Genomic DNA, 24,959 nt, shown 5'->3' with positions numbered 1-24,959 from the left:
TCGCCGAACTGACGTCGAGCGAATAAATCAAACGGCTCGTGCCGTTCGTAAATTATTGCTCTTTTGTGCTAATTCACACACATGCTAGTGCCGAATGTGAGCGATTGTGGAAAAATGGATCACTGGATATCGCAACTGTTTCACACCCCTACGTTCATACGACCAAAGGTGAGCTACTTAGAAAATAGTATTTCTTTTTCTAATGCAGATGTCGATAAAAAAACACAATAAACATATAAATTGAATTGCAAAAAATGGGAAGATATTTTCAAAGTTATTTTTTAAACAAATAATGAGGAAGAGCTTAAAGGATTGACATATGCTATTCTAAAACTTAAATACATATTTTTTTCAAATACATCTTATTAATAAAACATATTATTTTACTATATATAAAATACCGAAAACGCAATAGTTGTTATCTATACTAATATTTTATATACATTAATATAATATATTAAGCTTACAAAAATATATTATCGATAGGAATGTAAAATCATTTTTTTTCTTTTTAAATATACAGTCTAAAGTTTGAGATATTTATTCGCATTTTTTTATAATTTTCCGTTTTAAATGCATGTCCTGTATTTATGTCATATCAATAGTAATTCATAACTGCTTTTGTAATTGCTTCCTTTTAAGAAAATCCATGACTCATTAATTATATTTTATTTCTAATCCTGTGTTGTAAAATTATTTTATTGCTCCTTTTTCAATTTAATTTAAGATAATATTTGCTTAAAAATCCTTGTGATTCATAATCAGATAATGATATTATTTTTTATAAAATATGAAAACAGGTTGAAGAGAGCTTTTGTTAAAGCTTAAAGTTTATAATGAAGAATTTAAATACTTTTTTATTATTTTAAAGAGAAAAAATTGGGAAGAAATATCTAATCTTTTTCATGAAAAAGGTTTTATAATTAATTCAAGAACCTTTTTACTAGGAATCTGATGTATTATATGTATATCAGAATGCTACAGTGAAACACTTTTAATTAAAGAAAATATTTAGTGAAAGATCGAATAATTATTTAACACGATTAATTAAATTCAATAATTTCTGATAAGAAACTCATCTGAGTATGAAAACATGTTTAAAAGAGCTTTCGTTAAAGATTTATAATTCGAATATAATATATATTTTTATTTAAAAGAGATTCAATGTATATATTTTAATAAAAAAATGCTCTTAATTTTATATAAAATTTATTGCTCATGAAAACAATTCTATAATTATTTAAAAAAGATTTTATTTCGGTATGCTACAGTATATTATATATACAAATACCGGTAAACTACAGGATTTTATCATGCACTGACTATTAAACATAAACAAACTGTATATAACGCGCTTTTAAGTAAAAATTATTGAATTACATTTTATAACATAACAAAGATTTTTATAACACTATTTTGCGTACCACTGCTCGTCGTCGTGCTACACAAAGAAAAATTATTTTATAGTTTTTTAAACTAAACACTGTTTTTAAATTGAATATTACTCTTGCCTAATACCTATACGGTTTTGTGTTTTTAATGATGTAGATTTTTTTTTAAAACCATTTTGCTTTGATAAATTAACCAAAAAACAGTTTTTCAATTGCTCAGGTATCAAAGTAAGGTCATTTTTTACTATTTTAAGTGTATATATAAACTAAATTATATAGATTTTTATGTCAAGTATTTTTATTTCGAATAACCAAATATTTTGCGGCTAGTTTAAAAAACATTTGTTGTAAATGAGATGTTTTCCAAAGTTAGAGTTGACTATTTTTTATTACTTATTCAATTATGATTTTGTAGAGGGAGGAAATTTATCAACTTATATACATCATTATATATTTGAAGTAATAACTATAAAAATTGCTAGTTTATTCAAACCTTTGTTTGCCTAGTAATTTTTATATGAATATTAGCTAAAGATTATGTATTTATTTTAGTTTTATGTGGTTACTTAAAGTTATATTTTCTAGCAAACTTATGTTGATTAAATAATATATTCTTAGTGTGTCAAGGAACAATCTATTTATAACATAACATCATTCATCCCACGATTACATATGTAGCAGTGTAATAAATATGTTTTATATCTATCCATCTCATTATCAAGATTTAGTCAGATATTTATAAACTCAATAATTGTTTCATGGTATTTTACTGTTATTTGTATTATACTTTGATATTCTTGATGTCTTCAATGCATATTTTGAAAAATTTTCTAATGATTTCTCTTTTGATTTGTGCTTATTAATATATTTATACATATATAATTAGAACCTTATTATATGTAAGTACAATGTAGGCTGAAACAATAAAATACTGCATGACTACTTACTCTAGTTATTATTTTTTTTAAAGTACCATAAGTATTTCTAAAAGTTTTAATAAACCCTTCTCATACTATATATATATAATATATAAAATTATTTTTAAAAGTAATCTTATGTATGTATGATATTATAGATGGAAAATAAACTTATAATATTTTAATATATGTATGTGTGTATATTGAGAGAAGAGAAAAAAATTGTATTAACGTAGAACGTCTTACGTCGAAGAATAGTAATTTCATCGTCTCATAGCACAAGGAAGAGGGAAACTTTCTGTGATTCTCATAAATAAAAATCTAATATAAACTTACGTTCCATAATAATATTCCTCTTGTATATTAAATATAGTATATGTCACGACAATGCTTTCACGTATATTAAAATGAAATCCAGCGCCATTTTTATATGGATTTCATATCAAATTTGTTTTAAATAAAGAAATATTCATACGTGCCTCAATTTATATTATAACATATTTTTTCAAATATACGTTTTTCATTTCCTTCTGCGTTATCTTATTACGTTTGAGGGAGATCTACGCTAACTGAAAGGAAAAAGGGTTAAAAAACCAAACGTTTGGTTCTATATTTATTTTTTAAACGTCAAAAGATTACAAATATGTATTTAAAACTATGCTTTAGTATGATATTTACTTTGAAAGCGCCGTATAAAGAGTTTATATTAAAACTCGTAATTAAAAAACACGCTCCGCCTCATCAAAAGGGTTTGATAAAAAGCGTTAATAGCACTGGAAAAGTTTGTGATATGTTTTTCTATTAATTTTGTATCAGGTCATTCACGTATACTTTTTTGTGACAGTTCCACGAACAAAGTTATTTAGAGTTATTTTTAGACACTTTTCAGTGTTGCTTCGAGTTGTCAAATATTTTTGAGACGCTTTTTATGATTACTTGTTATTTGCGACGTGTGAGACATTTTCAATTTTAAGTAGAATAAACTAGCTTTTTCAAAGCAATTTTTTTTAACAATTTTAAAGTTGTCTTTATTTAATCTAATGCAACGTTAAAACGAATTTTTCTTAATATTTTTTTTAATTCTACAGATATAATTTTTTCATGTCGTTTTCATATTTCTACTGTATTCATTCACCATCATTCATTGTCATTCAGTTATCTTTATAATCGAATCTGCATTTCAATATTGTTCTTGCGTTCTCTTACACATCTATATTTAAACCAGTATCATATACTTTGGCGGATCTAATGCTAAAAAAAAATTTTTTATCCAAACATTAAATTTCACCGACATACTTCATACGTGCCTATGTCACTATTTTGAGCCCTGTTGGGATATAACACGACAGTGACCATAATCCTTCTTGCACTTTGTCCGCTGCGGAGGCTTATTCGTATTCGGCAAACCGTCGACTACCGGAAGATCCGGAATATAAAAGCAGGTTCGGTTCTCGTCATCTATGAAAATATTTCTCGCAAACGGTGGTCGTTGAATTTCTGAAGCATGAACGCCAAAGCCCACATGAGCTTACGTGTGATCCGTTGAGCAGAACCGACCGTTCAATTTCGCAAACCGTTCATGCAAGACATCGCAAAAAAGAAATTACCAAAAAACCTAGAAAGTTATGTATGTAAACTCATACATTCTATTATCAATGAAGTAATCGAATATCGAAATAACCACATCTTTTCTGATTTTTTTTATAATGCATTTTTGTAGCGATATTTAAAACGAAGCATCACATTAACTGCTCTGAATTTGACTGATAATGTTAAGCAAAAGTCTTCAACTGTCATTTTTGTATATCGACTTTGAATGTTAGGTTGCTCTTCAATCAATTATATATAATAAGTTCGATTCACAGTGCTTATAAATCTTGAAAGAGAAACTTTTAATAAGAAACGTATGGTTTATTGTCGGTTAGACTAGCAGCTATCCGTTGATTTTTTCACGAATACGATGCTAGTATAACTGTGTTACATGTTCATGAATATAACTTCATACTCCTAAGGATAACATGCATACTTTATCAGCTCGTATTTTTCATATAACTATAATCGCACATATTGTACGCTTGGAAATGCTATGAATTTTGGGCTGGTGTTAAAACAATCCTCTCACTCCCAAGTGTGAGATTCTTGAAGGAAGATGTGAATATTACATGTAATGTTGTATTGTGTAAGCTTATACTTATTTGCTAGTAGTGCATTTTTAAGAGCAAGTCATAAAATATTAGTTTGTGTTGAGTAGTCAGTGAAGGTACATAAAACCAACACGATAGATTGAAACCTGAAAGACCTGGGTCTTTTAAGTTTAAGTATGTATATATGTATATTTTTATTCCGTCTATGACTAATCAAATTCAGCTCTTGATCACAATTGAGATAATCTGATCTCACGATCTAGCTGGTCGTATGAAATTGACATTTTAGACATGTACTTTTTCGAAAAGCTCAAATCACATAATTCTACAGGATCAGACTTTATTCCTTACTTTATATTGAAGGGCTGTCAGATTAATCTTCTTGCTCCCCTTCGATTCATTTTCAATTTGTCGCTTAAAACTTCAACGTTTCCTGATTTGTGAAAATGTACGAAAGTCACCCCCGATCCATAAAATAAGTGATAAATCCTGTACCGAAAACTTTAGACCGGTCGCTGTTCCTTCGACACCTATTAAGTTATAGAGCGGACACTTATAGAGCAGACGCGACGTTTGTATTCAAATCTGTTATAACCTACATATATCATTGCGTAAAGGTGCTATACTCAAGTTGGTGTGTAAGTACATACATTGATCATATGTACATTATGTCACTTTATCCCAGAACTTGTACTCAAATGTAAGACGTTTATATATCGTTAACCCTCTGAACGCGGATGACAAAAGAGTCATGAATCTTTGAGCCTTGTCTTGCCTAAAAATTGCCCCCCCTCTCATACATTTTTTTTGCAGAGTCATAAAATCAGCATTTTTTAAAATAATAAATTGGTTATTGTTAATCTCTTGCAATTCGTGGATATATATATTTTTAGTGCATTCAAGGTTAAGAACCACCATCGCAAATATGCCGCCCCCAAGCAAGTGCCGCCCGGCAGTTACAGTTACAATACAATACCGTTTCGTACAATCAAAGATCTGGGTTTAAATCGCATATGGGCCTTAGTGTTTTTAAATTTCTATCGTGTCTGGGGATCGGAATTATAGATTATTATACATAAATATATTCAATCGATCTTCACAGATTTTCCTAATATCGTGATGATTCATTAAAATCAAGCTAGATCATGTTATATGGATTAAAAAAACACACATACAATTCACTTTACTACATCCATAATTTGCAGCTAAGCTTTATTTTTTAAAATATACATCAAATTTTCGCATGGTAGCCAAAATGTAAATTCCTTCAAAGCAAACTAATTCCTATTTTTTCGCAAAGTGTAGCATTGTATTTCTTTAGAATTGGATGGTCGCATAAACGGTATTTAGAATTTCAAGAATGAAATTCATAAGAATGGATCATAACATGTTTACCACATGAACATGATTCATACTCTGAATCATGTTCATGCTGTTTTCATGGAACTTAATACCATAACTCTTCCAACCGTGTCTATGACACAATCTGCGACAGATTCATTTCCGACTCTTCTACGCAAATACACAGATCCCAAAACCTTTCAAATGTATTCACAAAAACGACGCTTAGTCTTTTGAACGAACAAAAATAAATTAAACTTATATTAAAGCTAGATTTGTCTGACTAAATAACATACGCTCAATATTCAAGTGTCCAGTCTCAATGTTTCTGAGCTTATTTTTTTCTGAAAGTAGAGCTTTTCAACCACTTTTCAGCAAACATTTAACCAACTAGCTCTGATACATATTTTAACTTATAAATTTAAATATTTTATTAAAATATAGAAACAGTTTAAGATATAAAACTAAATCGCTTCATATATACAGTATGTCTATAAAATATCTTTCCGCGGCGAAGGCTTTGAAGCAGTCTGCCTTCGATATAAATCATGGTGCAACATCTGTGCGTCGTCCTCCTTTCTGGAGCCGAAATCTCAGTGCAGGGCTAGAGGGTGGGCAAAAGTATGAAATCCGTATAAACATATTTTACACGTCAATTTACAAGACGTACGGGTATAGAAACCGCAATACTAGTACGGCTCAAGACGGTCGTCAAAAACACCTGCAACTGTTGCCGACCCGACCACGCCATAACTTATACACAAAACATCAAGGCGTGCTGCTATATTATTTATTTCGCGTTTGCGCTTTACTTACACTGTATAAAGGGCTCAAAGTTTGCCCGGAAAAGTGTCCGCAAATATGATTAAAAATTTATTGAATCAATTATTTAGGCATGGCATAAAAATCAATAATAATACAATATCATTTTATAATGTCAATGTGCTTTAAAATGCTTGCTTGCTTGAATTTCCAATATCTTTACTAATTATAATTAAATCGTGAAAGTATCGCTTTAAATATATTTTGCAAATCATCCCTCAAAACGTGCATCAAAAATGTATCGTTTGTCTGGAAATAATTCATGTCTAAACATTTTTATCAACCTTAGACTAGACTTGCATTTAAGTCTTTACAATACTTTCATTTTTATTTTATTGAATATGTATTTTAAGGTAAAATATATAAGAACAGATTAGATAATCAAGTGAACAATAAAATCTATATATATATTTGCTTAGCTCTGCCATTCCATATAGGATGCAGCTGTCGTACAACACATATTTCTCATCTCCGGTTATCAAAAGACCGAAGCTCTTGGGATATGCGGATACGCACCGACTTGTTTTCTTCGCTCAATTCGTGTGGAACCCATACACCTAATCTCCAAGCCTTCCCAATATTTTGAATGTGTCTATGCACTGTTGAATCGGACTGGTTTAATTTGTTGGCCAGCTGATTCCAGCAGCGTCCATAGTTGCCAATTTTATTTTAAAAAATCATATAACATGCAATTTTGTATTCATTTTGACTGCTATTGTTAATTTTGGAGCTGATTTTTATTTAAATATCAAAATTTAAAATCCAGATGTACAGACTGGATTCTACATTTTGATGACTGACTGTTAAAATTTAAATATAAAAATAAACGACATTTATTTCGAGATTATTAAATTTAATTCATAATTAATTTATGTCACTTTGTAGCTGGTGTTAATTTTTAATAATGGCGCATTTTTATAAATAAAAATTTGAGTCTGCAGCTGTGACTCGAACACGCGACCTCTGGGCTACCTGTCTAGACCTTACGGACTACGCTATTCTGTTCTTATCATTACACTTATTTAGCTCTCTATATTTAAAATATATTTTTAAAAATATTAAAAATAGTTAATTTTAACAATCTAAATATTACATTTGTAATAACTTTATTCCAATATTTTTTGATATTATATGAAATTTGTGTTTTAAAACATAAATGAACGCTTAATTTTATGTTATAAATTTTGAACGACGATTGCGATTAAAACCTAAAACAGAGTGTGTCAACATGTAGCAACGTTATTAGAAATAAAGTACTAGTAAATTTAGTAATGTACTGTCTTTCGCACATTACATGATAGCTTAATTCGCTGAATTTTGAAGTATGTTTCATTAATATGAAAAGGATACAAAGTAAACAATATATTTACTTTTCGTTTTAATAACTTTAATTTGCTTCTCTATACATATACATACAAGTTTTAAACATTTATTGGTAATATTTTAATAGCAAAAAGTGTGATATTATTTGATCTAAAACTATATTCAATGTTTTTTAATTTTATCTTGTATAAAATATAAAAAAATTGAATTGCACGCTGTGAATGTCGTTCGAAATATAAATATAGTATATGAGTAATATGAAAAAAATCATGGCGGTTGATCATATATCAATAGAGGTCTTTCATTTTAAAACACAAATGGTTATGTATTCATATTATAAATGAGCAAAAAATAACTAGGATTTTCAACTTAATATTTGCGATTTATGATGAAAAAAATATTTTAAAAAACATATTCTTTCTCAAAACTTTTGAGTTAAAATCATAGAGGTTTTGATTGAAAGTTTATAAAATTAATTTATTTACCTGACCGACACGATTGACCTATAGTATAAGTCGGTGACTAATAGCTGAAAGACCTGGGTTCAAATCCCGTTTAAACCATAGTGTTTTTCAATTTCTATTGTGACTGTGAAATCGGAATTGATAATTATTATAAAAAAAATATTTTGATCAATTATCACATATTATGTTTTTTTAGATTATCCTAATCTCATGGTGAAATATCGTAATGAATAAATTGAATATAAAAATAGCAAATACATAATAAAATATAGAATCACCAATTTACATAGATCGACTTTTCAATCTTATGTTTCACTACTTAGTTATTGACTGTGTTTATACTGTTGTAACGCATTAGTTACTTATAATGTCGCAACGAGATTTACTATAGCTTAATAAATAAAATGGCCAAAAAACGATTACTCAACCTGTTTCTTATTTTAGATGCGAAATTACTTAAATTATAAAATAATCTCGCTGAGCTTTTAATATATCAAATAATGAAAACAATTTTTTGGTAATTTAATGTTTGTCTTAAATATTAAAAACGCAGTCTTTAGTATCTTTGAATTTGACATTATTTAAATATATAGGATACTCAAGACTAGCGATAAATGATTTAAATATTGAAGTAAAATTACGACAAATTAAACATGAAGCTTTGCCTTTGTTGAAACTGTCTGCTTTCGTCTTCAATTATTTTGCCTTATGAATAATTGTAAAAGTAATAAACTAGGATCGGTTACTCGGACCCTGCCATAAAACAGTTTATACCTGCACATTCTGATGACAATTTTTTTTATTCTTCCTTGTATATTTATTTTGTGTCGTTTGTATTAAATGACTCGGCGGTAACTGGGCCGCATACGGCCCGCGAGCTTCGGATTGGGCATTGCTGCTCTAGACAATAAAATAAATATATTTTGTTTATGCTTCACTGTTCATTGTGTTCATATTTAACAATTGACACACGTATAGACGCACTGTAAGATCTAAATTTTCACTAAAAACTAAATACAACAATACTTGTAGATAGTATAAAAATAAGCGATGATCAATTATGTTATAATTCCGATGAGATAGTATAAATATTTTAGTTTAAAAATAATCAGTCGAACGCATTAGGTATTGCCGATCAAAGTTCTCGGTGTTCATTGTGTTATACCATCATAAAATACCCCCATCGCATCAAAGCATAAAATACATCCATTGCATACATAGGTAGTGTATTGTAGGAGTGTACATGGCGCGCATCGTATATGTATGTAGCTGTAGCAGCCAGCCGAGTTGCTGGATTTAAAACAAATTCCCGGCAGTACGTGCAGTCGCTCGATACTGCCATAACGGGTTTTACAGTTAACGTTTCAGCGTTTCAGAATTGCCCTGGAAATGTCTCTATACGGTCGGGCTGACTTTTCAGCTCGAAAGCGCCGAGTTTCCACAAAAAGAAAAATAATCCCCCTAGTACATCCACACATACTTACATATTTTGCGATTAATTAAAATCCAATTTTGCCGCTCTGAAAGAAAAAGTAATTAATTTTCGACACCTTCATTCGCAGGCCCAGCAAAACCAACAAAGGACCTCCAACGCCCTTAGGAGTCTGCCCGGCGGTCTGGCTAGGTTCCCGCCCGAGCCGAGACCGGTCGAATGCAATCTATGCCACAGGCGATTCAAGAACATACCAGCTCTAAATGGACATATGCGACTGCATGGGGGATACTTCAAAAAGGTAACTATACTCTTCTTTCCCATATTTTATCTTTGACGGAGATAGCAAAATAAAATAAAATTATTGTATAGTTGTTTCTTCTACAACTATAATCATTTTCAAACTTCTGCCTTCTCTCTACAATATACATACATACATTAATCTTGAGAAAGGATATTAAAATATAATCGGAAGACGTCTTTGACAACTAGCTCTTACATTATGAATATAATGATTTTCTTTTCTCTCTAAGAAACAACGAACATCTTATTCTGGCATATATTTGATATGCGTCTATCACTTGTCTCTCTTTCTTCCTCTCTATCCTTATATTCCAGAACTCGACACATGGTATCGATAAAAGCCAGACAAATGGGTATCGATAAAAACCAGACCCACTAATTGTTTTCTTACGAATCGCAAATAAATAATGCACTTGCAAGCATTACACATATTTTATAACAAAAAAGACAAACATGGTCCAAAAAAAACTCACTTCAAGTCTACTCGTCGACAGAAAGTTTGTGAATATTTTTTATAATTGGAATTTTGTCCAAATTATGTTTACGCCTCTTCAGCTCCAATTGATGAAAGTAAAAAAAGAAAAAGTTGTTTTTCTCTTACAACGCATTCAGTCTATGGTATTGATAGAGAAGCAAGAATAAGCCTTAACTCCCACTCATTGCACTTCACTTACATCTGATACATCTCCCACTGCCCATACAGTGTGTTCTGCGTTGCTTTTTGGAACACACGCGTGTCACTGAATATTTTGCTCGTTAACTTTATACGTTAAAGAAACGTTAAAAAGTACACGTGAATACTATTCGATCGTATTATTATACTACAAATTACATTCTGTCTCGATGAGTAATTGATAATCGCAAAATTCTCTGGCGATATTCAATTACAGAACATTCTACTGCAATATTATCAAAGTACATAAAAAGTATACATCCATCGATGACGTAAGTTTCAACACGTTCAACTAGAAGAAAAACAATCCAAATGAATTGTCGCTGCATATGTAAACCTCAAAGTTGGTAGTTCTATTATACGGCTGAGAAATGTTGTTCCAGAAAAACTGTGCAATAAAAAGCAGTTGCTTTTGAAGGCAACTATTCTGCAATTCTCATTATCTCTAATAGTATATATTACAGTAAATTTCTGTCTATGCTATCATATGTTTATCTAAAAGTCAGACATCTATAACAACGATGTATCCAATACAATTCTCGATTAAAGAAAATTTATTTTTAACACACAGGAGACTGAAAACAAGAAAGCAGAGAAAAAAGAACCATCTGGTCCTCCATTGCAGACTGCCTCAGTTTCTGTTAGAGCGTTGATAGAAGAGAAGATAATTAGCAGAAGAGCAGCGCCACAAGGTTTGTTATTTAACTACTCTACATCTTAAACCATAAAAACAAATCAACTACATATCCTTTAAATATTTATAAACTCGAAAATGTTTCCTCTTTATAAAGAAGATAAAATATAGAAACATATTACCTTAACAAAACAAAGTTCGGGTGATCCAATTTTAGTATTCAAACTTTTTTTTTAAAATAAACACAAATGTAAGGATACCTTCGTTTTTTTTTATTAATCAAACATTTAATATATTTCACTAATTATTAAAAATAATATCTAATAAATGGCCGCCTCTGTACCTTTTTTAGCAGCTGAGCCTTTCGATGTAATTTTTTTATGACCGTCGCACATTTAGGGCAGTATCTCAGCTATAACTTAGCGGATGATGGTTTTTATGTGCTCCAACGTTTCGGGTTTGTCGGCGTAGACATGATTCTTAGCGTAACTTGACGATCTTGACGGCCAGTTGACATCACCAAGTCGTGAAATAATGCGACCTGGGAACTTTTCATTCAAAATATCCAACATTGGTGTGGCGATGTGTGGTAAGTGGCGTCATCTTGTTGGAGCCACGTGTTTTTCACATCATCCCATGAATCACATGAGAATTTTTATTTCCCAATATGTGGCAATTTTGCTTAGTAATATACCCAGAGAAGTGTAAATGTGTCTCATCAGAGAATAATATTTTCTTTAAAAAATCAGCATCAACTTTCAGCTGTTCTAACACCCAATCTGCGTAAATTCTTCGCTGTTCATGGTCTCTGAACTTCAGTTCTTGTGTTGTCTGAAGTTTATGCGGGTTTAAGTCCAGATGCAAAATGTGCCAAAGGGAGCCATAAGAAAAGCCCAAAAGTTGCGAACTTGAGTTAACATTTGACACTTTGATTATTGACAACTGTCCTATTTACAGTGCTGCCAACATGAAAAACTCGAATTTTATCACTCTATATAATTTGTTATAATATTGCTATTTACATATTTTATTATATCTAAATATAATCATTTAACCTTTCTTTTACTGTGATGTACACCGAGTGTACATATCATCTTATAATGTAAATATCTCGAATATAGTGTTCATATTTTGGATATTCCTCTATGATACACTAACGTATTCAATATATGTATAAATAATAATTGCCTGTATCAACAATAAATATTCTGTCAACAAAATCTGGTATTAATTCATCATGTGAATGTTGCCTTCAATTTCTGAATTTATACAACATATCCAGTGCATTTGCCCGTTTTCAGCACTTGTATTAAAATATTGTTACAACTTTTTGCATTGTTTCTTATTTACATATATTTACATGTACACTGAGTGTACATCTTCGGAGCGCGTGAATTTTTTCGCATCGTAAGGGATATAATATAATAATGTTATTCAAAAATCACATTTTCAGTTAGCACCACCGAGGCCGGCCCTTCTGGATGCTCAGGAGGAAACAGAAGCACTGCGTTTGTGGCACCAGCGCCACCTCCCCCGGCCACCACGGCAAGTTCCAATGTCACCAATACTGCAGTCAAGAAACCACCTACGCCTGATTTTTTACCACCGCCTTCAACCGCGTCTTCGTCGCACAAGGACGCTACTCTTATAGAGCTACTCAAACGTGGCACCAAGGTGGCCGTCAGGAGATCAGCTTCCGATCCTGGCCAACAACCAACAGAGTCAATGCAGCTAAATTTCCAACAAGGAGAGTTTACGCTAACTAGCATGTCTTTCCAGTCTGACGATGGAGGTTACTTTTCGCCATCGTTGCAAAATGAAGTTTATCATGTGCAAGACCCAGCTATATTACTACAGCCGACGTCTTCTGACAGTTTACAGGTAAATAATAATTTAACATGCGTTACTATAATAGTAAATATAACACTTGTGTCTTTATTTAGTTTTCGAGTGCATCTGAACAATTAGACGATCTGGCTTCGTTGGAAGATTATGCGAGTGTAACTGCATCACTTCATAACCAACCATCTATGCAATATCCTGTCAATCAACAGCTACAAGCGGTTCTGAACTCACCTCTGCCGGAAAGTTTGGCCGAATTCAGCACGTATCACTCTACAGTCGCCGAAAACAACTCTAACAACAAAGACGTACTCGGCTTTCAGAAGGAGTATATTATGTATGCTAACTCTCCGCACGTCGGTTTATCTGCTCCGTCGCCATTGCCGTCACCTCTAAAATACCACGACTCGCCAAGTTTCACGTATCCAACTCCGCCCGCGAGTCACGAGGCGCAATCGCCCTCAATAAGTCAAGGAACAATGCATAGTTTGCCCATTTTATCTCCTACGACTAACTTACAAACGACAGATTCTTACATTGAGCCAATACTCTCTCACAGTAGAGACGTTGACGAAGTGAGAAATACGAGTTCGCCTCTCTCAGCTGCCTTCTTTACAACGACCATGTCCAGTGCCGAGGAAGTGGAAGAAGCCTTAGAAGAAGTACTTCCTGGAGAAAGCATAGTTCACGGTGACACACTGGATATGTATAGTTTAAGTAACACTTCGCCTCCCCCGCAGTCGCCCATATGCGTGACCCCGTTGCCTTCGCCACTTTCGTCCACCCGACAGCCCAACGCGTGTCCCCAAACTTTTCTCCCCACTGCCAATATAACATTCCCACGTCAAGCGATACAAACGCTACAGTCCCATATGATGCCCAATTCCGACGATCCGTTGCTGTCGAGCAGTCCCAAAGACTTTGGTGTCAAGAAAAAATTCGACTTCGGGGGCTATCAATCTTACAAGATAATCAGTCACGCTCCCATCGACTTGAACAACCCGGGTTTGACTGGAATTTTAGTGGAATCGAACGGAGAGTACAAGCTGATCCAAGCCGCATCAAATCAATTGCCGGTATCTTGGCTCACTGCTAACACTCATCAGATTGTGCCAAAAGACAACATGCAACATATGCATCAGATGAAAGATGGTATCATAAAATCTGCCAACCCTCAATCCAACATCAATGAAGCAAACGAAATAATCACAACATTGAAAGTAGAAGTGGAAGCCATAAAACAAGAAGCGCTCTCTGACGTGTTCCTTAGCCCCAACAGCATACCGGCCAGTCCCCAGCGAGTATCTCGCAAAAGGCCAAGATCCGAAGCTTCCGGTGCGTTTTTCCAAAGTCAACATCAATCCAGATTAAAAAATAGCGAAGAATTTTACACACCTTCGCCAATGCTAAATCCCGTGAGGACAGCTCCTGGATTGTTCAACGAAGTGAATCCAAACGGTATGAATTATGCTTTTCTGTGCCTTGTCATATTGTTTTTTTCTTTTATTAATAAATAATAATATTTTAGGGGCTCCAATTTGCTCCCATCAATTATTAGAAGCCATCAAATTGGAAAACGAAGAGAAGAAGGTGCCCAAAATCAACATTGGCAACCGATTTCAAGCCACAATACCAGATAGTAGAACAACGGATGAAACAAACCTAGATAGGGAGCCAAGCTACGAACATCTCCTGTGGGATCCTGGCATAAATGACATATTGGATGATAATGAAGGTACTATTTGTAATTACTATTCTGATGCTGTCCTATAGAAACACTCCGTTCCTGCCCGCGGACGTGTCACAAATGACGCGATACCAGCGATTTTTCTCTACTATAGTGTAAAATTACTATTTCAGTTAAAATGTTCATGGAGTTGGCAATGTGCGCTGCGATGCCAGTCGGTGGACATTCTCGTGAACACGCTTTGCAAGTTTTGGGTCAGTGCGGAGGAGACATTCATGCAGCTACTCTGCGCCTCATGAGCCAAGCTCAAATATCTTGCAATGGCATGTCGGAGAGATGGACACCTGACGAAGTGGAAATGTTCCTCGCTGGTCTGAGGGAGTACGACAAAGACTTTTTCAAAATTTCGAGACAGGTAACTAAAACTTTTTTACGATGTTATGGGCAATGCGTAGATGTAGGAACATTAAATGTGAAGAAAAAGCAGAAAAAAATGTATTCTAAAAACTATTTTCTGCAGCAATTGATTACAATCACAGCTTGTTAACAAAACAACTGCTACTAAGCAGTAAGCACAGAAATCAGTCAGATGAGATTGCCTCTGACTTACGGTGATAAATCATATATCAAAAACTTTAGACTAATGGCCGTTCCTTCGACACATTTTAAGTTGTTTGATATAATTGTTCACCAATATATCCACAATCACTATCTACAGACGCTAGTAGATAAACAACGTGGTTTTCTTCCGCGTCGTTCCACGGTAACTAACCTCTTTTGCCTTTCGAAGGCGGTAACAAAGTCCTTCGATTATAAAATCTAAGTTCATGTAGCCGTCGTCAAAATGTTAGCTATTGCAATCGTCACTCCGATGAATATCTTTTCATTCTAGAGTAGAAGTAAATTAGAGTTCTCTAACTTGCTTTAATGAAAGTTCTAAAAAATATAGTTTGTCTTAGAACTACCATTAAGTCAAGTTGGGTTTAGTTAATTATTTTAGATAAAGCTAAGTTTAAACAGCAAATGGACGTTTTGTAACTGTCAAATTGAGTTTCATAGACATTTTAGAGCAGCATATAACTTTACTAGCACTTATCAGTTAAGTTATATTTTCACTACTATACATATATATATTTACTAGTGAAAATGTGTTAGGATCTGATTTCACTGAAACAGTGTAATTATATTTATACTATTGAAAATGTAACTCCACTGAAAAATACACATTCACTGTTACATATGTATGTTTGTGTATTAAATATTGAATAGAACTTTTATGTATAAGGACAATAATGACACATAACGATGGCTTAAAGTGTAAATTTGCTAACTCCACTCTTGGGTGAAAATGACTTAACAATGTCATCTTGTAACTTTAATCGAAATAATTGCTATCTTCAAAATCTCTATTTAAACACTAAAAACATTAAACTACAAACTTAAGACATTGTTTTATTTTCCTATTTTCAAGTTGTCTATTTAGTTTTTTGTTTCTCATGTAAAGTTGTCAAATATGGAGTTAGCAATTTTACACTTTGGGCCATTGATAAGAAAAATCAGTCAAGTCATGATAGTCAAATTTGTAATAAATAAATTAAATAAAATATATTAATTATATTTTTTTTTACATAATATGAATATTCTTGCCTCGTTTATATGTATTCATTATTATATATTTTACTATTGTCTTTATTATTTATTCTTTAACCTTTAGATTGGAACTAAAAACAGCAAACAATGCGTTCAGTTTTATTACTTCTGGAAGAAGGTGACTAAAGACTACAAAGGACTGTATCTGAGATCTTGGAGTCCAGACAGAATCGGAGAGCGACTGGCTAATCAAGTAATATCTACTTATTATAAAAAATTGTGTTTTAATATTATATGTTTTATACATGTGTGTGATTTAACTTAACAGCAAAACTGGTCAAGATGGAGTAACAATGGACGAGCAATCGGTCGTTCTCCGAGTACGCCACCGAGCACACCAGCCGCCGATAGTGGTGACGAATTTCCTTGCAAGCTTTGTGGCAAGTGAGTACTAAGCAACAAAGACACTTTGTTCATATGGTTTTTGGTTACGATTTGTGAATGTTTGATTTTCTTGCTAATTAATTATAATTAATAAAAGAGACATCAGTTTATACACAAATAAATATATCAAGAATACACAAACATTCCAATGTTTTGATAGTAAAATAATAAAACTACTACATAAAATATTGTTAGAATAATAATTACAACATAAATAATCCACTAGCAAGAATATTTTAATAAATTATTAGCAGTTCAGAATGTTTAAAGCCATAAACACCAATATAATTATTTATTACAGTAGTCTTTTCCAGAAAAAAATTGGCTACTTCATATGAAACAACCGGGCCCAGTCAGTGAGATCTTTTCTCTTTCGCTTGCTAAGTGACGAGAGAGAGTCAGAGATAAGTGTGTGCAATTGCACGCTCTTTTCTCTCACTCACTCTTGTCACTTAACAAGCGAGCGAGCGAAAGGGAAAATATCTCACCTACCGGCCGTGGAAACAAGCTATATATTCATATAAGCAAACTATCAATATTCAGTCCCTTCTTTTTACGATATGCATGTACATCTGAGATTGAAAAAACAATATGTCTATATTATGTTTCAGAGTGTTTAACAAAGTTAAAAGTCGAAGTGCGCATATGAAATCCCATCGTCCTCCCGATGCTGACTCAAAAAGGCCAAAAATGGACAGATGTGACAGGGCCGTACTGTTTGAAGAAAAACACCAGGCCTCACCTGATAACCATTCCAAAATGCAGCAATAGGACATGTCTGCTCAATCCCAATTAATCCTGCCTAACATGTATCCAATTACCTATAAAAGAAATAGTGATCGAAATGTTTCTTAACAAAACTATTGTAATAATCCTTGTTCTGAATTGTCAATTGTTTATTTATTTCCCTTTGTTTATGTATTATGCTTTAATTACTCGTTATTTGTGATAATAAATTCATACATTTGCAATATCTAGAATCAATATCAGTCACATTTACTTACTTTCAATTACTTTAATGCTAAAAACATGATGATCTTTATTCATTTGATGTTAACTTATGTATGTATTTGTCTGAGAATGCAACTAATTTTACTGGACTTTATAATGATTTTAATAAGTATGTTAATTTAATATATAATTTTCTGCATGTATAGTCAAAAACTGGACTTTGCTGATATTGGTTCAAGATTCAATTGCTCTTATCAACAACTCGCCAAGGATATAGGCTTATAAATGAACATGGCATTTAGACAAAATGAAACACGTTGAAATCTCATACTGATGATTTGAAGAGAAATAAAAACACATAGAGGTAAAATATTTTTTTACCTATTATAAATGAATAACTGGTATTAGTAATAACTAACAGCGAACTAAATTACCTTAAAGTGGGCAAAACGCTGATTATTTCAAACATATCATTGTAAAACTTTAATTATTTGCCAATATAAAATTATATTTAAAAAAACTGGTAGGTTGTGTATAGTAGCCTAATGATTAGTTATGCTAACATATGCATCAAATATGTATATAACTATATTTATATATATATACAGTTGAACACTCTATGAAAAAGTGCAGTAAAAAGGAACTGATAACGTTTTGCAATGAAGCTTTATATTAGTGTATCAGTCGCTGAAATCTAGATCTCACTGTATATGTATATATGTATATGTAATACCTGTGTGGGTATACAAAAATATATGTGTGTACATAAATGTGAAAGTCCAGAAACAGTAGATATATATGAGTGTTTGTATTTCTACTCACAAATTATCTGTGTTATAAAATATATAAATCAATAATTGTTTATTACTATGTGAAAATACCTCTAATTTGTGGTATATTTTTTAGATATGTGTTATAAATACGATAATCTCACAACATATAAATATCTTCCTCATAATAATGATATTATAAAATATACATACATATATATAATTTCAATGTGATTTCATACATGTGCACATTCAATAAGTTATTACTCATTAGAATGTGAACTTTTGCCAAATTTTTGTATTTCATATTAAAAAAAAAAGAAAATAGTGGTTAGTGTGTCTATGTGATATGAATTGAGTCGACTTTAAAAAAAATCTAATAAGAAACTCTAATTTTAATTTTATATAATATTATTATGGTTGTGCTTTATACTATCAAAATCTACACTGTGCGTTGATCACATTCGAATAGCTTAAATCCTATCGATAACAGAGTACCCTGTAAGAGTCGTGATCGATTCGTCGCGGTAATACGCTTAACTTCCATCCATTTATTTTATTTATTATTGACAATCACACTTTTTTTCGCGATTTATTTTACTTTATAAATTCTCTTAGATGATATAATAAAATTGACTGATTTATTTAATTTTACTTTCAATGTTCTCTACTATACAAAAATCTTGTTTTCATACAGTACATTAGAAAATTAACATTATTATTTAACGCTTTAATCAATTTTATTGTACTACTTATATATTAATAATAATAACTGAACTCATATTTATTGTGATATTTAGAATCAATGGTAGAAACATCAAACTATAAAGTAAATTTACTATGTATTCAATCATAAAATGATACTTTTAGATATACTCTACAATATTTGGTCTACGTATCTGAGAATAAAACCAAAATAGACAGCTAGTAGCATCATAATATACAATAGAAACAATCAAACACCATAAAGTAATGGTTTAAATACTAGTTTTATGTCTCTAATGTTGATTCTAAACATCACAAAAGATTTGATTCGACTTTCAATGTTGTGATTTTAATTAGATCCTGGAAAACGTACAAAACTATTTAGAAAAGAGCTGATCCGATTGTGTTGTTATGATTTTTTGCTTTAAAAAACTATCAGGGTTGTCTGTATATAAATAATATGATAAAACTCAATATAAACTTAAAATATCTAAAAGAAAAACTAAACATTTTTATAATAAAAAAATGTAAATAAGTAATCATAACGATAATCTTCGGTCAACATGATAATTCATATCACCCTTTGTTATTTTGATTTATATTCATCACAATATATTCCTTATTAAACTATAATAAAAACTCAATACTTTCAGATTATTTTAGTTTAAACTGAAAACAGCTATTTTGTTCGATGTGAACGATGGATTTTGGGAAAGAAAACTTAATGCCTATATATAATATAATTGTGAATATATAGATTGAATAGAAAAATATTAGAAATCACACGTGCTATCGATTCAACGAGCGTATTCCGAAATCCATCTCGCATATACGAACTAAGTGCCTTTAACTACGCAACTAATTAGAAAAAAAACATTAAAGGCAAAACTCTTGAATACCGATAAATATTTATTTATACATAAATATATATTTATTCATATATATAGTATACAAGCATATATAATATTTATATTTTAACGAATCGGAAAAATATGTTTATTTTACAACAGACCTAAAAATGTATTTTCTTACAAGGCCTAATAGAAAAAAGTATAAAAACACTTGTAAATACAGTCAGTTACATAATTTATGTTTTTAAGTTTTAATATTTATATTTACACATACATATATGCTCGATCTAATATGTTTAATTAATAATATTGGCCAATTAAACACAATAGTGCCAAATTTTAACCGTTTATGTCTCGTTTCATAACATCTTCTTTATGTATTATCTTGCTTTTTTAACAAACACTATTATCTTAAAGTGTCCGTAATAACTATAATAATAATGTATGCGTATTTAAAAAGAAAAAAGTATTTTTTCAAAAGTAGCGCATGAAAAATGTTATATGTGTACATTGTAAATATATAATAATTGTGATGTATGCGTTTAAGGTGTATTGAGAACATATTTTCTTCAACTGTAAAATCATATTTTCAGAGTTGTACGATAAAGCCTGAAAGTTATATATAACTATATATGATTATTTAAATGTGTAGGTAGGTTATTATCGTTTATGATTTAACCATTTTACTAACATCCCAAATCGAGGACGTTAGGCAGACTGCAAATCCTGCAGCATCCACTCTGTGTTGTGAATTAGGCATTCTGTAAAATAATACTTATTACTAAAACGAAAAAAAAATACAATTTTATACTTCAATCTTTGCGGTGTTTTCTTATTTAGGTAGGCGTTAGGATTTTTTACTAGTTGATAAATTAATAAAAAAAACAGAGGTATATACATACATATATTATTTGTCACCAAGCATTTAGATATATTATTCGATGTTCATAGGTAAACATAGATACGGATCACCAAAGAACCGGTCATCGTACGACAGTTACGCACGTCGTATCAACTCAGCATATCGTTGAACAATAATAAACAATATAAGTAGATAAGATAACTATTAAATTTTACCTTTCTGACTGGAAAAAGGTAGTTTTAACTGTGTAACATTTTTCCGGAGTATATAATTGATCCTAAAAGTGTAATAAATGTAAAATTTACGTTGTGCATTTGACAGGAATGCGAACATACTCACAAATGTGTTCATTTAATTTTGATTACCTATGAAATGCCATATTTGCAACTGTTTTAAAAAGTACAAATGGGATTTAGTCTCTTCTGGCGTTGTCATGTAGTATGTCTTTTAACCATGAATTATTTTTTGAATATTCTATTTCTTTAAACATACAATATTAAAACTATAGTAAAAATGACACCAACTTTTCAAGCATTTTGATTTTTAAGTTTATTTCTTGTGATCCTCTACGATAATTTGGTGGTATTTTTTTCTTTTTTGAATTCACACAGTGGCAAATATGCCACACAGATTTATAGATTATGCCACATGATCCAGAACAAAAAAAACTAAAACTCATTTGTACATCTGATACTTCATAACGAAAATAATAGATATTTTATATAATTTATATTTATGAACAGATCTGTGTACCTGATTTAGCAGAAATTATCTTATATACAATAAAAAAAATATTTTTTAAAATACAAATTGTCTCAAAAAATACATACATTATATTATTATCAAATTTATGGTTGTGTACATCTTATTGTGCCTACATTAGCTATATTATATAAATTATTATAATAACAAATCCTAATAATAATAATATAATCATTCAAAATGATGAGATTCTTTCTAGACTGAATAATTTGATTTTAACAACAAAAAATCAGTTTTCTAATGACAATGTATTTCTTGAGGCATTTGTATATAACATCAATTATTTATTAATTATTTAAATTGTTTCACTTCTAGTGTCAAAATCCAATAAATAGTGACTCTCGTTAAGATTAGACAGATATCGGTGTGATTTTTCAATAGATTAGTTCTTCAGTGAAATATTTAGAAATATAGCTGCTAGATAAAGCTACATTAGTGAATTAAAATAGTGTCTAACTCTGATTCTCTAGATTTTTTTATTTTATTGAATTGCATCTGTGGCATTTATTATTGAATAATTTTTCAGAATTTTTATTTCATGACGAATATGTAGTGTAATGTGAGTGATATAAATGTGATTACGAGATTGATAACAGCAGTTTTTCGCAGTGTATATTTGTAGCCGGTTATATTTAACCACTTGAGCGAATTAAATAGTACTTTTTTTGTCCTTTGACAATACATCTCAAGTGCCATCTAAGAAAGTGAGCTTGTAGGATTTTTTTGTTCTTTTTAGTTTAGTACAATATAATTAGCTAACGATAGTATATTTATTTATTGTAAAAGTTTGCTCATGTGTAATTCATTCAAGTATTCTTCTGCTCAATATAATCTAGTCACGGTAGAAATAACATATCTCTTATAATGATAACACCACTGGGGATTCGTTACGTTGTGTGTGTGTGTGCCAAAGCTGAAGGATCGGTCAGATCACGATTAGCGCTCATCATTAGTTAATAAATAAATGTGAACGAATGCAGCGATTTCCCTTATTAGATTGCCAAATTTGATGACCTTACACTGATAGATGTAATAGATAAATTAGTTTTTATACTCCTAATGGGTGTTACTTTAATGTAGAACTATTGTTTAATCTCGGTTAAAATTATTTTAAGTCAAATGGTTATAAATCAAAAATGTTTTAGTAACTATATAGAAATAGCCTATTTGAATACCCTAATGCAATTATGTTTAGATAAACGGTCGTAAGGTTGCCACATAATAAATATTTTAATAAATGTTTGATTGTTTTCTCAGCGGGTAATACTATTTTTTGCTACACAGATACAATAGCATGATTTATATGTAAACGCATTGACTATATTAAGTATAATACTATTAGATACTATCTGTTTTAAATTCTTAATGCTGTTTTTGTCTCATCAATATTTTTTTAACTCCGGAAATTCCACATTTAAAAAATACATTATCATAATCTAGAGTGCAGATTCACTTTAGGTCAATGCATCATAATAAGTATAAAAAAAATACAATTCCAGATAATATTTTAGTGTTTTGTAAAAGTGACAATATTGAAATATGTCTAAAACGTCTTAGATTTGAAATCAACATCATTTTACTTATAAATCTGGTTATCATAGATGTGTAGCAAAAAACTTTTACAGTGTAATCGCTGCCTGTAATGATGAATTTCCCTTGAAGCAATATAATAAATCAAAACGACTTTTTCAAAGTGTAGTCAATTAGCAAACGTACAATATATATAAATATATATATTATATTACAGATGTCAAATAAATGTTTAAAAAATAGTATTTATTTAAAAATTAAAAATTTATCAAAGTGTATTTTAAAAAACATAATTTCGTCCGGCGATTCTTAAATAATAATTATTTTTTATATCTATATTTCATACTTGCATTATTAAATAGCAGTACAGAGCTGAAGAGGGTGCTCTATGCCAAATAATAAAATAATTACTTTTATTGTACCAAACACATTAATTACGGGTGAATGTATATTAACGGTATTAAAAAAAATGTAGTTTTCTTTTCTCCCAGTCAATAATTCAACACCCTCACTAGTATAAATGTTACCTTGTTTTGTGTAATTCAGTATTTTAATTAATTTCTATTAGTAAATCGTTAGCGTCTAATAATTTTAATTAAAACGTTAGATAAATTAATCATCCTTGTGCATTATTATGTCACTCTTAAACTAATCATAGTTTTAATTTGTATAATGTAAAGCACACGTTATTTTCTGGCTCAAACGACTGATAGCCATTGTGTTGATTTTTTTATTTGATACGTTTTTATTTATTTATTTATTATATTTGTTACGTCTATTATAATATTAAATCTAGCCTATTAAATTAAATGAAGATTTGTACAGTTTTGAGAGTTAAATCTATGTGTCTTTGCCATTAAATGGCCTAAAAATAATATTGATATTATATTTGTAATTGAAATTTAGACGGTGTTATATTGTATATAGAAAATATTTTACAAATTATGATTGTAAACGTTCGATGTACCTTTAAAAAACATAATTTTAAAGAAAATTAATCGTATATAAGTAAATATATTTCTACTTAACATTTTTGATATGTTACGTTGATGTTTATATTTCATAATCTCAAAATAAATAAAAAAAAATATTCTGATAATTGTTGTAAATTAAGGCAAAGGGTATTTCAAAGTTTTTATTGAAATGAAATCGTCGATATGATATAAGATGTACTCTTTTTAGTGTGAATATATTAAAAATGATAATTGTTTATCTAATAAAACGACATTGTTGTTATTGTTTTCATCCATTAATATTATACACCTGACTTTTACTTACATTTGTATTAAGTTTACTTCGTTATTTTTGTTGTTAGATCAATTATATATGTATTATTGCATACTTAAGTATGTACGTATGTATATACAGAGCCGATACATGTGAACGCTGTCGTTTAGAAATTATTTTCTTCTGCGATGATGGAAGTAGGATATCTCTCGTATTGAAACGACTCTGTATATACGTAGTACATATCATCATCAATGTAACATGTATATGTATATCTACATGTAATGTACAATA

The 24,959-nt window shown here is 30.6% G+C and overlaps 1 protein-coding gene across 10 annotated transcripts in view; it reads left to right on the top strand.

The window, feature by feature from the left end:
* The window catches only part of LOC148232254 (uncharacterized), a 325,652-nt gene extending 303,838 nt beyond the window's left edge, over nucleotides 1-21,814 (top strand). For 7 of the 10 annotated variants that reach the window (XM_088192431.1, XM_088192426.1, XM_088192424.1 and 4 more), the window contains 9 exons: nucleotides 9,965-10,135; nucleotides 11,382-11,502; nucleotides 12,898-13,325; nucleotides 13,388-14,744; nucleotides 14,815-15,021; nucleotides 15,147-15,388; nucleotides 16,688-16,816; nucleotides 16,892-17,007; nucleotides 17,619-19,053. In XM_088192431.1, coding sequence (XP_088048557.1) covers nucleotides 9,965-10,135; nucleotides 11,382-11,502; nucleotides 12,898-13,325; nucleotides 13,388-14,744; nucleotides 14,815-15,021; nucleotides 15,147-15,388; nucleotides 16,688-16,816; nucleotides 16,892-17,007; nucleotides 17,619-17,778 — 2,931 coding nt within the window. In that variant the 3' untranslated portion in view covers nucleotides 17,779-19,053. Of the gene's footprint in view, nucleotides 1-9,964; nucleotides 10,136-11,381; nucleotides 11,503-12,897; nucleotides 13,326-13,387; nucleotides 14,745-14,814; nucleotides 15,022-15,146; nucleotides 15,389-16,687; nucleotides 16,817-16,891; nucleotides 17,008-17,618; nucleotides 19,054-21,235 lie in introns of those variants that run through there. The other 3 variants (XR_015810691.1, XM_088192429.1, XM_088192427.1) reach the window with 3 other exon arrangements.
* The last annotated feature ends 3,145 nt before the right edge of the window (nucleotides 21,815-24,959 follow it).

The sequence above is a fragment of the Plectrocnemia conspersa genome, unplaced genomic scaffold, assembly GCF_051122295.1.
Source record: "Plectrocnemia conspersa isolate PC_06_02 unplaced genomic scaffold, ASM5112229v1 ptg000009l, whole genome shotgun sequence".
NCBI classification, from domain to species: Eukaryota; Metazoa; Arthropoda; class Insecta; order Trichoptera; family Polycentropodidae; genus Plectrocnemia; species Plectrocnemia conspersa.
Note: the sequence above shows the minus strand (reverse complement) of the source record. Positions and strands in the feature narration are given on the sequence as shown.